Source organism: Sipha flava, unplaced genomic scaffold, assembly GCF_003268045.1.
Source record: "Sipha flava isolate LNK unplaced genomic scaffold, YSA_version1 176_pilon_pilon, whole genome shotgun sequence".
In the NCBI taxonomy this organism is placed as follows: domain Eukaryota; kingdom Metazoa; phylum Arthropoda; class Insecta; order Hemiptera; family Aphididae; genus Sipha; species Sipha flava.
Window position 1 is genome coordinate 3,161,174 of NW_020272062.1, and position 14,754 is coordinate 3,175,927.

A 14,754-nucleotide genomic window follows, 5' to 3' on the forward strand; every position below is an offset into this window, starting at 1 on the left:
CAATAACTTTGAAAAAAATAGCAATGCCAACAGCTTCAATGTCTATTATAGTCTATTCAGAATAAGAGTGCCCAAAATTGTGCATGTCTACAGAACCATTAACAGTCGAAACATCTGGTGATATCTAATTGCTCTTTATTGTCATTGTTTATCAAAGTTGGCAGTTGCTGCCTTGTAGGATGATTATAAAAATAAAATTACCCATTTGTTACCCATTGTATTATACTATATATATTATAATATGTCAAATCACTACATATAACAGCTCCTTGTTGAAGACACATGCGCAGTAAAAACCAAGTTTTGACCAAACGACTGAGCACTTTTAAGATAAATAGACTGTAGATATGCTAAATAACTAATAAGAAAACCAATTTGTTAAAATAATACAAAATCTTAAGGTTTAGTTTTTTACTTTATAAGTATTAAATTATAGTGGAATTTAACATCCATTTTCATTAAATTACATAAATTATTGTATTCAAAATACAATTTTAAGTTCAATTTGATTTACTGAGGCATTTACAAATAATTATTAACCAAAATTTGAGATAGTTAAGATTGAAAGATAAATCTAGTACAATTTTATTAGTCAACCATCAGAATAATAAATTGTTAAAATAAAAACATAACTTGGAAATTAAATACAAATTTGATTAAAAAAAATAAATAAATAAAAAAAACTGAAAAAATTGTTTTAATATTATATTAGTATTTAAAATGACAAAAGTATTAATTGGAATCAGTACTTCAATAAATACTAAATTTCATACTAAATTCAATACATGCATAAAAATATATTGAAGTCAACATTTTAAAAAATATGAAGTTAACACAAAAATGATTTGTCTTCATTTGAAATTAAAGGTGTACTGGAAATAGATAATATAGCAGTAATGTATATAAATGAAAAACAATGAGCTTATTTCCACTTTCCCCAATTCTAAGTAATAATCTAATATATGTTACAATAAATCAGCATTTAGGCAGAACTGCTTGATCCAGTACGACTGTGCTTACGTCTTCTTGGAGATCTAGAGCGAGATCTCATTCTACGTGGACGAGGTGAACGTCGTTTAATTGGCATAGGTGATCTACGCCTGTAGCGTGGTGGACTTCTTCGACGGCCACCCCCACCGCCGCCACCACCACCCCCACCACCACCACCACCCCAGCCGCCACGACGGATAGGACTTCTCCGAACAGCTGGACGAGGTAATAAGACAGGTGCACAAGTTATTTCTTGTCCATCAATTTGACCTACAATAATACAAGATTATTTGATTTTTTATATTTAAAATTGTCAAAATAAAACATTATATTTATATACCTCCATCCATATGTTTCATAGCATTTTCAGCTTCTTCTGGCGAAGAATATTCAATGTAAGAAAAACCTTTACACAATTTATTGAATCTGTCTAAAGGCAGATCTACTTCTTTTATAGTTCCAAAATCAGAAAAGATTTCTTGAATATGCTCCTTAGTAATGTTACGGGTTAAACGACCGACATGAATACGACATGGTTTAGGAGTTGGGGACCTTTCCTTCTTACGTCTTTTTGGGCTACCTGATCTAAAGTAATACAAATTTATATTAATCAATATTACTAAGTATCATGAAAGAACTTTTATAAATTGTTCTATGTATTTACCTAGATTTCCGAGATATTTTTGTTTTACTTTCAACTTTTTTTAATTTGTCTTCATCATCACGTCTAGATTTTCTTGGACTGCGACTTCTGCTCTTTGTTTTGCTTTTTGATCTTGGTTGCCTTTGAAATAATTAAAATCAATACATAAATAAAATTTAATAATTCTTACACTAACTACAAAATAACTGTGAATACACGGGATAATTGTACAATATTGGAACACCTTTAAGTCATTAATTAGTTTTTTATTAGACTTATTATAATCTACTATCATGAGCCAATAATTATATTAATTGATACTAATTTAATTATTAAAGAACAATCACACAGAGTACTTGCGTTAGAAAAAGAAATCATGAAAATCAATCAGGTAGAACTTCAGGTATAACTGTCATAAGAAATCGCCTCACATTTTCATAATATATAAAGATAACAACATATTCAGTTTTATTACAAAATATAATACTTTAAAAAAAAAAAAAATGAATATTGATAAAAATAAACAGATGCCATTAGAACTATTTTTTTAGTCTATATATATATATATATATATATATTTGATAGACACTTTTCTAATAACATTTGGTCACCTCTGACCCATAATTCAAAGGTAAAACTTACTTTGCTTTTGCTTTTGCACGACCAGCAGAAGTTCCTGAAGAACTACTTGAACTTGAAGAGCTAGAGCTAGAATGTGAACTAGAACCTGAACTACTTGAGCTTGAACGACTACTAGATCCTGAAGACCCACTGCCGGAACGTGAACTACTAGATGAAGAACTAGATATACAAATAAAGATGATAATAAATATGACATTAAAAATAAAAGACAAAAATAATAATTCTTACCGACTACTACTTGAACCACTGCTAGATGAACGACTACGCTTTTTCTTCTTAATATTATGTTCTTCTCTTTTGTTTTCCTTATCGGATTGATCTCCTTCCATTTTTTCCTTGCGACTTTTAGGCCTATATAAATAAATAATTACTGATTATTGTAAGATTTTTTTTTGCGCAAAAAAATTATAATTGTATTATACTGTCAACAAGACTTAAGTTGTTTAGTTAGCTATAATTTATATTACAAAAGCATATATAGCAAATTAAATATATTTTTTTTATTTAATGAAATGGTCAAATTTTATAAAATAAAACCAGACATTTAACTATCTGACAGTTAAAAATCTTTACAAAAAAGATAAACTGTACACAGTTATAAATATTTTTATAATATTGTATGAATTATTCTTGTTAGCAGTGATCCCGAATCGTAGAAATAAGAGTAAAAAATAAAAATAAAAAAATATCACAAATCGAAATCAATCGTTTAAATGCATTAATATTTTAAAGATGTCGGTAAATCGGCCATCAGCTAACACATGAGAATACTTACAGATCTGAAACAACCATTGTTCAACGGTCGACGATTTTCAACGTTGAACCCAATTACAATAGTAACAATTCAATACCATGAACAATCTCGACCGACCGTTTTACTGAAAATGTACGTATAAACAAAACACACACAAACAATAAATATTGCCCACAGTTCACGCACAAAATGTTTACGGTTGTCGATACGCGTTGGAAATCCGCGGTCCGGCACTGGGCACAAACCGGAGGGGATTTTATTCGGTTCCGTGGTTATTATACCACACAATAATACGATGATAATATCGTAGCGTCCACAGCGTATTTTATACCGTGGTTACGGCGATTTACACGTTGATAATCAATAGTGGCCAACATCACGGCGTTTTCGGTTCACGATAATTTACGATCAACTACCGCGTTCCAAACGGATGGAATGTTCGAATCGCGCTCGAAGTTCCCATTGTGATGAACAGACACTTTAATTAAGAGTTATTTATTTAACTTATTACAGTTGTAGCCTATTTGTACAAAACTAATTACCAATAGATTTTCTTCAAATAATATTTGATCCAAGTCTATTCACAATAACACATGTGATATTAACCTATGAAACTTGCAGTGTTGCCTTATTGGCCATTTTATGGCGATATATAACCATTTCGATGGCCAGAGTCAGAGGTGGAACCACGATTAAAGATACACTATATATCTTTAATCTTGGGTGGAAATAGGAATTTTTACGCCCGGGGAGAATGTTAAAATCACACCCTATCATAGACCAATAATCAAATACTCTTCTGGAGAATTTTTTTCTTATAACTAATATACAACCATACTTAATCAGTTTTAATCTAATATTAGTAAGTTAACAAAGTTAAAAATATCAAACTAATTGTTAATAACTATAAAAATTACACCTTCTACAATTTTACGACCTAGGATGATCCCTGTCTTCTATTCAGGGGCAGATCCAGAGTCGGGGAACTGTGGATCAACCCATTTCAAGAGGCCATTTATTAGGGATGAAACTGAATTAGAAATAAATACCTTGTAAAAAAAAAAACAATATGCTCATAAAAGTGTATAAGTATATTTATATTACATTTTAGAATTAGTGATACCACCAATAATGACTTATTTACAATTGATAAATATATATTCTAATTTTATCAGCGCAACAAACGTACGGAATAAAATGATTTACTTAACTTTCTACTAAAATGATATAATTTAAAATATAAATTATGAATTGAAAAATTTTATACATGGCATTGAATATACATGGCATTCATTTTTCAAGTAACTCCGATGGGCCAACTGTCCAAGAAACCAAATCAAGGTCTAAAAAGAGAAAAACATTTCCAAGAGGCCAATTTTGTCAACAAATATTAACTGTGGGTCAACTGACCCCCTGAATCCCCCCTAGATCCACCCCTGCTTCTACCCCATAGTTCCGCATAGATATATACAACAATATATATAAATTTATATTTGTGGGTATCGTTGAGTTAATGAGTCATTGAATTGTGGCGTACTGATTTAACTTAATCAGTACACCTAAAAGAGTCAACTCTTTGAATCAACTCAGTCATAAACTACCTATCCATATGTATCTACAATATGATTTAGAACAGGGGTTCCCAACCCGTGATACGCGAAGAAATTTTTTGGTATAATTATTTTTATTATTATTTGCAATTAATATTATTTAGTTTTAATTAATTTGTTATTATTTTATTTTATAAATATCGATGACATTAGGATGTAATCGTAGAAATTTATATTTATTATTATTTATTCAGCCTGATATTGATGTTTTTGTACAAAATAAACAACAACAAAAAGCACATTAAATTTAAAAAATATAATTGTTATTTTAATATTAAGATTTAACTAAAAATTAAGATTTTTTTAGCTTTCATAAATTTCAAATAATAAAAAATGTTAATAAATGATTGAATACTAAAAATATACATTAAAAAAATGTTGACTCCCAATTAAGTTTTAGAATTAAGATGGTACACATATTGATTAGGTATACAAGTGATGGTACTTAAAGATAAAAAGGTTGGGGGAACCCCTGATCTAGAAGATGTGAAAATTCTAATTAAATTCTAAATCTTAACCTTATCATAGTAAATGGTTTCATTCAATATGTGAAGTAGTGTTGAGTCTTGAAGAAACCAACAATTATTTTAAAGAATATTACTATTTATTTTTTGATAAACAGATAAATATATATATATAAAATGGTAAAAAAAAAAAATTTGTAGACATTATTAAAAAGTAGCATAATATCAACCAATAGGTTTATATGGCTTATATATTTATAACTATCTTGAAATTCAAAGTATAAAAGAGTTCATAAAAAAAAATGTTATAACTTTTTTCATTTCTAAATGTAATAAAAAATGAAGTTAAGATCGAATATATTTTTAATTAAAATTGTATATAATTTATGAGCTTCAAAAGATTAAATAAATGGTAAAATTATTGTTCTGATCCATTTATAATATAATATTATCATTATTGAGAAGTAATTATAACTAAAAAAAGAAATTTGAGGACACATAAAAATAAAACAAGCTGTGTACAAGCGTTTAGGCCATTTATCCATATCATATAACAGTGAGCTGAATGTAACCAATTTCAAGTTATTAAATAATTTGCTAAATTACAAGTTGTATCTATTGACTAAAATAAATATATAACAATAATCAATATTATTCACTCTAATTATTATTGTTATTTTACAAAATATATACTTTGTAATTTTACATTTAGTCAAAAGTTGGGTATAAAAATATTTATTTATATCATTCTTATAAAATATTAACTAAACACAGCAACATTTTGATTTTATGAAATATATATAATTAACAATAAGTAATATTACTTGATAACTTTAATAAAATTATAAATAATTTAAATAACTAATTCTATATTTTTTAGTAGAAATTTAATTAAATAATATTATCAAAAGTACCTACTTAGCTGAAAATTGGAAGTAATCATGACAACAGGATACAAATAGTATTTTATTTTTGTTTCATAAAATAAAATAGTATATCAAGATTATTGTTAAATTTTTTGATTACATTGTACAAAAATTATTTCTTTTCTTAGATTTAAATATATTTACATGAGCATTTTGTAAACTAAAATGTTTAAAATACTTAAATCAGAGAGTTGCTGGTCAATAATTGGTTTCTTTTAACAGCAAGAAACTTAATGAATATAATAACCATTAGAGCCATAACAATAATATAAATCAAGTGAATTTTAAGATAGGTGGCATACTGCAGATACAATGTTATCTATAAAGTGTATACGATAGGATGGCCAACAATTATAACTACATATTGTATATATATTAAAATATTAACAGATTAACTAACATAACAAGATAATACAGGTCTTATTGGTAAAATTCACACTTTTATGTTTTCATTTCCAGAATCTGGAGATATAATTTCATTATCTTTTATCATTGATTCGGTTGCAGGATCTTGATTCATTGGTATTTCAGTTTTATTTCCAAAACATTTTTTTATTATGAAGGCTATTAATAAAGGAATGGGAGTCATTAATGCCACAGCTACTGGTATCACTAAAATAATTAATATTTATATAAATAAACATATTCATTAATTGTAAAATAGACTAGTTGAAGATCAAAGATTTCTAGCTATAATATATTAGCTATCTAGTTGAAAAAATTGAGTTAATTTAGTATTACCTGTTGTTAAATCAGCAGCGGGTTGTCCCAATGAAAATTTTAACATGAATATAGCAATACCAGTATTTTGTATACCAGATTCAATCATCATTGATATTATATCCGGTTTGGACAAACGTGCAGGAACAGCTGTTAATAATCCTACTATATAACCTGTCCATGGTATTATTGCACCAGCCAAAATAATCTGAAACAAAATAAATTTTAAATGCCATATCATAATTAAAACAATTTAATTAAAAACTCACTTTCCAAGAAAATATTTTAAATAAGTAGAAGTTGGTGACTGTGGCAAAGATAATAATAAATATTATCAAACAACTTGATAATGGTTTTAACACACGTGTCATAATTCTACTCACTCTAGGCAAAAACCGTTGAATACAATAACCAATAAATAAAGGAATAATTAATGCAATAATAGATGTGGCAATACGTGAATAAGGAACAGGTATTTCTCCCATAGAAAAGATGCGTTTACCAAGAAACACAATCCAAAATGGTATCATAACTGCAAAATTAAATAAAATATATTTTAAAATGATTTGAGTTCTTATATTTTATTTTTATATATGTATTTAAAAATAATAAATATTAATATACTGTTTAATATTGCCTAACCAGTTCTATATCAAAATTGAACTATACAGAACCACACACTGTTACTATAAAGTTTAATTACACTAAAAAATCAAAAAGATTCATAATTATATTATAAGATCATAAGTTTTACTTTTTTGTAAAACATAAAATAACAAACATGTTCAGTGATTTAAGAATTATAATTTTTAATTATTGTCAAAATTACTTATGAAAAGTCTTTTCTACACTTTTTTCTTTAAATTTTGTTATAAAAATTATTTCTGCTTAAACTAATTATAAATGCAGCGATTATTGTTAGATTTTTCTTAATGAATATTAGGGGATGAAGATTGTATTCCAAGATATCATAAAGAACACATCCTACTCTGAAATATCTAGAGAAATAAAAATTCTTAATAAAGAAATAAATTGTGATAGTATAAATGACCAATTTCCATTTTTATACATAAGAATCTACATAAATTATTGATGGAATAAGTAGTTGAATCTAAGAAAATCATAACTTATAACTAAACTAGACTTACATTTGTTTTAAAAGTTAAAAAATAAAACATTACAGGTAAGATGCAAAAGAATGAACTTAATTACAAGAATTTATTTCAATATAATTCAGAAAAATCATTTTTAAAATTTATTATTCTCGAAAATGTTGGAGTATTTTAATTACTATGAACAATGATACTTATAAATAATTGTTTTTGAAATTGAGTTGTACAAAGAAATTACCGAAGTTAGTATTAATTGTATGGCTATGATAAAAAAAAGTATGATAAAAGTCATATTTTTTTTGTATTTAAGTAATAATATAAATTAATTTTATTATACAGTCTTTAATTAAATTTTTCAAGTTGGAGATTAATAATAAATAATACATAAATATCTTTATTTTGTTTTTATAACATTTATGCAATCATTATATATTACCATTCTTAGTTAAAAATACAGTTTTAAGAGCATATTTCAAGTATTATTAGTATAATATACCTTGAACCCTACTTTTAAGTTATGACTAAAACTATTTGACAACAATTTAAAAATCATTACACAAGAACTGTTTTGGCATACAACCCTTCATTATTTTGTTGTAGAATACTAACCAAAAGAAGCCAAGGTTCCAACGGTTGTAAGGACAATACTGAGATTGATATTGCCACCTAAAAGCAGTGACCATACGCTAGATGCACCACCTCCAGGACTAATTCCCGTGAAGAACAAACCTAACTGCATTGAAACTGAATTTTGGAATATTAACAATGCATAAAAATAACTGAGCTGAAATTAAAAAAGAACTATTTAAAATGTATAGATATTTTATAAATTGTATACAAACATTCAAGTAAATTTACAATTGGTAAAATTAGGAACTGAGCAAAAAAAGAAGCGGCTGGAGCAATTGGTTTTCGAACACATTGTTTAAGCTGTTCTACATCCAAAGCACATCCTAAGTTTATAAATATGATGCTCATCAAACTAGCAACACAAATTACAAATATCTTATCAATTAGTTGTGGTTTACGAATCACCACAATATTCAAATGGTCATCACTTGAGCTTTTAATTGATATTATAGTATTATTTTCTGAAAATGATAACTTAATAATTAAATAGAAAATAGTTATACTAGGTGTTGCTAATATTTCATAAACTCACTTATTTCTACAACTCGAAGATAAAGTTTGGTATATCCTAAGAACTCAGCAGTTAAATTAAAATGAAAACTCCAGTTGGATGGTATCTGTTGGCGGTTTTTGGGCAAATCAAAGAAATTTTGTCTGACATACGCTACATCCTCATCAGTAGTAATCATTTGAAGTTTTAAATTTTCATCCGCAATGAATGTATTTGTGTATACATAGGCTAGTATGTCTGTGCTACTGCCCATTTCCAACTGGCTAATATTAGAATTATTGAATGATAACGTCCAGTCTTCAACCATTGTAGTAGCATAACATGTAGCCACACATAAGTTAAACAAAATTACAGCATTCAACATTGTAGCTGTGAGTATAATAAAATAAAAATATTTATAGTTAATAGCTGCACACAAAGTAAAAAATGATAGTAGAACGCATCACTACATTATATAATATTTAATTCATTCAATTATACTTAAGACAATCAATTATGATCAACAAATTTTAATGTAAGTTAAATAAAATAGATAAAGGTGTTTATAAATTAATTTAACATTTCACAATTCACAACACAAGTATCGTCAATTGATAGTTGATACTCATGGACCATTACTTTAGGAGATACGACGACAATTAATTATGTCTCGAATGGATTAATAGTATTAGTATTAATATTTAGCAGTAGTAATGAGTGCTAACGAAATATAAATACGTCCGTGTACAATTGTAGTGATAGTTATTTACTATATAGTACTATGCATAAAATGTGTACCGAAATGGCGTAATCCAAACGTACGACTGAAGGAACCAGTTTCGTCAAGTTACACTCTTTAAAAAATAAATACTCACTTTAGAATCGTAGCCAGTAGGTAGGCGCTATGATGGTGGGGAATATACAGATTGAATTTCATTGCATAACCAGATAAATATTAGAAATGGAAATAATCGAATGAAATAATCGAATCATTCGATTATTTTAAAAATCATTCGAACGAATTAATAAAACATTCATATGATAAAAATTAGTTTTAAAAACCCACAGATATATATAACAACAGAAAAATACATTTCCTGAACTTTTTTCGCTACAATTAAAATATGTTTTGTGTTCCCGCGACTTCTGTTCCATCAGAACGCGTGTTTTAAAAATGGAACAAAAATGACCGTCGAAACAGACTTCATCCTTATACTTTTGATTATATTGTATTTTTAAATAGTAATTTAAATTTAACTTTACAAACTATCACTTTTTTCGCAATGCAAGACGCAGTTTCTAAATTATCATTAATATTTTATACATTATTCAGTTCTTAATAGTATGTCAATTTGAAATATTTTATATTTATGGTATTTATTTTTTATTTTATAATTAAATACTTATGATAAATATTTGTTCTATTTTATATTCTTTATACTCTACATGAAATAGTTAATTCACCGATGATCTATTCGAAAGATTATAAAAAATTAGTTGGTTTTTTAAGGCATTGTATATTATTTATGTTTGATCAAAAACACTATCGATGTTTGGTCATAAAGTAATATAACTGATGAAGGTAATAAAAATAATCGTACGAAAATGTTGAGGTTAATCTTTGTTCGATTGTTCAGTGAACGTTTCAGTAGTTAGAAGTAGTGAACATATTGTATACCGTGTACAATATGATGAACAATTGAATGATTAAACCATAGAATATATGAAAAATAATAACATAATTTCATATATTTTGTGATTAAACTATGTCATTCACATAAATGTGAACTAGTTCGAATTGTTCACTTTGCTGAATAGTTCAATTAAACTATGTCCGTTTCCACGAGAGAAAGATACCAACTACCGACTATAACCAGTCATCGTTGAGCATATCACATTTTTGTAAAGTGCCATATGGGTTAAGCCGTTTTACCGGATGGAGCAGACTACTTTTGATCAATGGTACTTTTCCCTCGTGGAAACGGGTATAGATCGTTTATAAATAATATATCTGTATTTCAAACATAGACAATATTTTTATATATCTTTATGTGTCTATGATTTCAAACAACATTAACTCACAAATTAAATTTATAATTAAATGTACGTAAAAAATTATTTTGAACTTTTTAAATTTTATTCATTTAAGTTGACTGATATGGATTCCATATTATAGAACCATATTCTAAAATTGGACGAACTAGCGCGTAATACAGAGTTTTCCAACAAATTTGGTCATTAAGTTCTCGGCTATTCCTACAAATGAAACCTAACATTCGCATTGCTTTGGTATGATTAATATTAATATGATTTGTGAAGGAGAGATCACTTGAGAGAGAATTATTTCTAAATCTTTGATTTTATTTACCGTTTTTAAATTGGATTGATTTATCAAGTACTCGAATAGGATAGAATGTTGATTACGGGTAAAAGTTATATATAAACATTTATCAGTGTTCAACGAAAAACCATTTATCTCGCACCAATTTTTAAATTTATCTAAATCATTTTGTAATTTTAAGCAATCATTACGATCATTTATTATACGGTACATTTTTAGATAATTTGCAAATAGAGAATATAAGATTCCAACCAAGAGTAAAGTGGATCAACCATACCAACACAAATCATTACACCACCACCAGAGAAGATATTTCAAGAGCAGATTCAGGTACATTTAAAATAAGGATATTCTGTTTTCTATTAATTCTATCATGAAACTCATTATAAATATTATTAAAATTAGTTAATTACGATGATATTTGGGTGTTATCAATTAAGCAATTTAAAATTTAGCAACTTTTTCCCGAAGCGAAGATAACTTAGATTTTAGAGCAAGTTGATCAAATTTTGACTGAGATTACTTTAAACGAAAATTATCCATTGACGTTTTCTTAGCACTGGTTGTTCTCGATGTCAGTGCTGGTCCTAGAGGAGAACAAGCGGTTCAATTGCACCGGGGTCCGCACTTGTATGGAACTCCACAAATTATGGGTTACGAATATTACTTTATCTATAAATAAAAATAATATAGTCCCATTACGTAAATCGCAACTCGTGTGGTCGTGTGGTTTTCTCAGGAAACGGGTTTTTATCGACAAAAATTAAGACGGTACCAATTACGCATAGCTTTGAAGTATTAAATGGAGGAATAGTAAGTTCCTACATGAGAGTAGCAGGTAAACAATTACATACTAAAGATGGAAAGTTTAGTTAATTTCTGTGAATAGTTCATTAGTTCACAGTTCATTCAAATGAATAGTTCAAATTAACTATTCTTTAGTTCACCTAGTTCACTAATTTTATTGATCATACCTACTGATATTGTTTGGCAATGAACTATTAGTACTAAGCTATTAGTGCAACAGTACATAGTAGTAGTTCACACTACTTTTGTGCAATTAAGTATTTTTTATCTAATTGTAAACAGCTGTTTACCAATTACTATTTTTAAGCTAGTTGTACATTTTACGCTGTATGATTATAACCAGGGTTCGGATTTAATAGCATCGAAAATACTAAAATATGCGTTGTAATATAACTAAAAAAACCTTAAAATATGCCCTAAAGACAACAAAAATAGCAAAAAAAAAAAAATGTAATTCAAAATTGTATTAAATGTATTATATTATTTTATGAAGTAATACATCAATAAAAAAAACTAAAATTACCATCTTCTGTTATCTTCTGTTTTCAAAAAACTTATATGTGGTACGTCTTGTTTCATGTATAACTGTTTTACCTTGAATGATGACATCTGCGGATCCTGCGGCGTTGTGGCCTGTTGACTTTTGGATGTATTCGAAGAAGCTTCAGCCAAGAATTTGGTGTAATCTTGAAGAATTGGAATTTTGAAGTCTTTGTATATATTTGAGTTCCTTACGAACCATGGAGCGTTTGTTATCATTCTTAAAACTTTGTTTTTAAATATTTGTGGTTTTTTTAGATGAGTTTGTGCACATTTACTCCAGATAGGGCAAGCGTATGTGATTAATGGACGTAGTAATAGCTTATATAAGTATAAGTAGGGAAAGTTTTTTTTGTAGTGAATATTTCCTGTTTAGAATAGGGAAGAGCATCCCTAGAAATTGATAGGCTTATTGGAGTTTAGATGAGAGGTGTGGCCACCAGGTTAATCTTTTGTCCAACGTTACGCCAAGGTATTTGACGGACGGCTTCCATGCGATTGGTTCGTTGTTAAAAGCTAGCGGTGGTGGAATAGGAGTACGGCGTAGACTGAATACACTTACACTTTTTGATGGATTAATTGATATTTTCCAGTTCTTGCGTCAGGCTGATAATGTATTTAAGTGGTTTTGTAGATGTACAGATATTGCTTCTCGGTTTCGAGATTCAGAGTAAATGGTAGGTTAGGTTAGTATCGTCCGCGAAGAGGGCTATATTTGTATGCGGCGAATGCGTGATATCGGATGTGTAGATGTTAAATAATGTTGGGCCAAGTATTGATCCTTGTGGGACGCCAGCTAAGATTAGTTGGAAATGAGAAAAGTTGCCATATATTTTAACAGAAAATTACCTGTTAGTTAGAAATGAAGTTAGGGAGTCGTGTAGATAATTTGGTGTGTTGATAATTTTGAGCTTGCACAACAACCCACGATGCCATACCTTATCAAAGGCCTTAGAGATGTCAATGAAAACGGCCAGGGCCGTAACTGGAAAAAAATTTAGGGGGGGATCTAATATTATTATTTAATACAATTTATAGTTAATAAACTATATTCACCGCTAAAATGTTTCTACTTTTGAAAATTTAGGGGGGGGGTCCGGACCCCTGCTCCCCCCAGTTATGGCCTTGAAAACGGCACCCGTGTGACAGTTTTTCAAATGATTTACTTATATGTTCAGTTATACGCATGAATTGTTGTGTGGTGGAATGATGTGCTTTGAATCCAAATTGGAATTTTGGAATTATGTCTGTGCTGTTTAGATTATTTTGCAGTCTTGAGAGGATGACTTTTTCAAAAATCTTAGATAACGATGTTAGTAGACTAATTGGTCAGTAGCTGTCAGGGCCTGCTTTGTCTTTCCCAGGTTTTTTTTATGAGGATTATGATTGCTTTTTTCCAATTTTCCGGGAAGTGACCAAGACGAAGAAGCGAGTTAAATAGGGAAGTCATGAAAATAATTGTTTTAATGGGTAGTTTTTTATAAATAAGATTCTTGATGTGATCGGGAAATTTTTTATTAGTTAGTCTTTTGATTATTGTTTTAATTTCTCCTGGAGTAACAAACTTGATTGAATTTTGTACCGAGAAGTTTAGTGATCTCAGAACTTCTTCAACCTTAAGGTCATTAGTGTTGTGTGCATATTGGTTTGGGGAGAAAGTGTTCAAAAGGTTTTCCGAGAAAACTTAGCATTATTCTGCGTTAGATATGATGAGATGAGTTGGAGTGTAGAGAGAAGGAATGCAGTTTGTTTCTTGGTTAACTAAACTTTTTGTAACTTTCCATAAACTAGAGTCATTATGATGAATACTTGACAGGAACTTGTTATATGAATTTACGCGGAATTGTTGCAAGGCGGTTTGCACTTCTTTAGTAAGTTTGTTTAACATTTTTTTGGCTACAAGATTTCTCTGGTTTTGCCAAGCGCATCTGGCATTGTGTTTTTGTTGGATTAATTCCAATATGAACAGTGGTAAGGCACCATGATTATTTGGATTTGGGGGTGTAGAATTCGAGCATACCCGTGCAGTATTAGTAACTATTTCAGGGAAGTGTTTGGCCATTATGTCTGTTACTAAGTCAGTAG

The 14,754-nt window shown here is 28.6% G+C and overlaps 2 protein-coding genes across 3 annotated transcripts; both read right to left on the minus strand.

Annotated features, from left to right (window-relative positions):
* Nucleotides 1-690: 690 nt before the first annotated feature.
* LOC112680319 (RNA-binding protein with serine-rich domain 1) lies at nt 691-3,437 on the minus strand. The gene is made up of 6 exons (XM_025550370.1): nt 3,051-3,437; nt 2,504-2,626; nt 2,276-2,434; nt 1,655-1,774; nt 1,331-1,575; nt 691-1,260 (listed from the first exon to the last, which is right to left on the minus strand). Exons 1-6 carry the CDS (start codon nt 3,065-3,067, stop codon nt 983-985), a joined length of 942 nt encoding a protein of 313 aa, XP_025406155.1. The 5' UTR covers nt 3,068-3,437; the 3' UTR covers nt 691-982.
* Nucleotides 3,438-6,153: 2,716 nt separating this feature from the next.
* Nucleotides 6,154-9,959, minus strand: LOC112680388 (ileal sodium/bile acid cotransporter-like). Of its 2 annotated transcripts, none has more exons than XM_025550473.1 (7): nt 9,857-9,959; nt 9,024-9,371; nt 8,720-8,952; nt 8,471-8,645; nt 7,019-7,281; nt 6,771-6,957; nt 6,154-6,641 (listed from the first exon to the last, which is right to left on the minus strand). In XM_025550473.1, the coding sequence occupies exons 2-7, from the start codon at nt 9,364-9,366 to the stop codon at nt 6,463-6,465; spliced, it is 1,380 nt and encodes a 459-aa protein (XP_025406258.1). In that variant the 5' UTR covers nt 9,367-9,371; nt 9,857-9,959; the 3' UTR covers nt 6,154-6,462. The 2 variants fall into 2 exon arrangements, with proteins under 2 accessions (XP_025406258.1, XP_025406257.1); XM_025550472.1 differs by having other exon boundaries at nt 9,780-9,864.
* Between the last annotated feature and the right edge of the window lie 4,795 nt (nt 9,960-14,754).

What these genes read in the sequence shown, in the direction of transcription:
- LOC112680319 (XM_025550370.1), bottom strand. An exon ending in AGTGGTTCAAGTAGTAGTCG is followed by an intron (nt 2,435 to 2,503) that starts GTAAGAATTATT and finishes TTGTATATCTAG; the next exon opens with TTCTTCATCTAGTAGTTCAC. An exon ending in CGTGCAAAAGCAAAAGCAAA is followed by an intron (nt 1,775 to 2,275) that starts GTAAGTTTTACC and finishes ATTATTTCAAAG; the next exon opens with GCAACCAAGATCAAAAAGCA.
- LOC112680388 (XM_025550473.1), bottom strand. Translation starts at nt 9,366, where the DNA reads ATGTTGAATGCTGTAATTTTGTTTAACTTATGTGTGGCTACATGTTAT. An exon ending in TTAAAATATTTTCTTGGAAA is followed by an intron (nt 6,958 to 7,018) that starts GTGAGTTTTTAA and finishes ATTTTGTTTCAG; the next exon opens with ATTATTTTGGCTGGTGCAAT. An exon ending in CGCTGCTGATTTAACAACAG is followed by an intron (nt 6,642 to 6,770) that starts GTAATACTAAAT and finishes TAATTATTTTAG; the next exon opens with TGATACCAGTAGCTGTGGCA.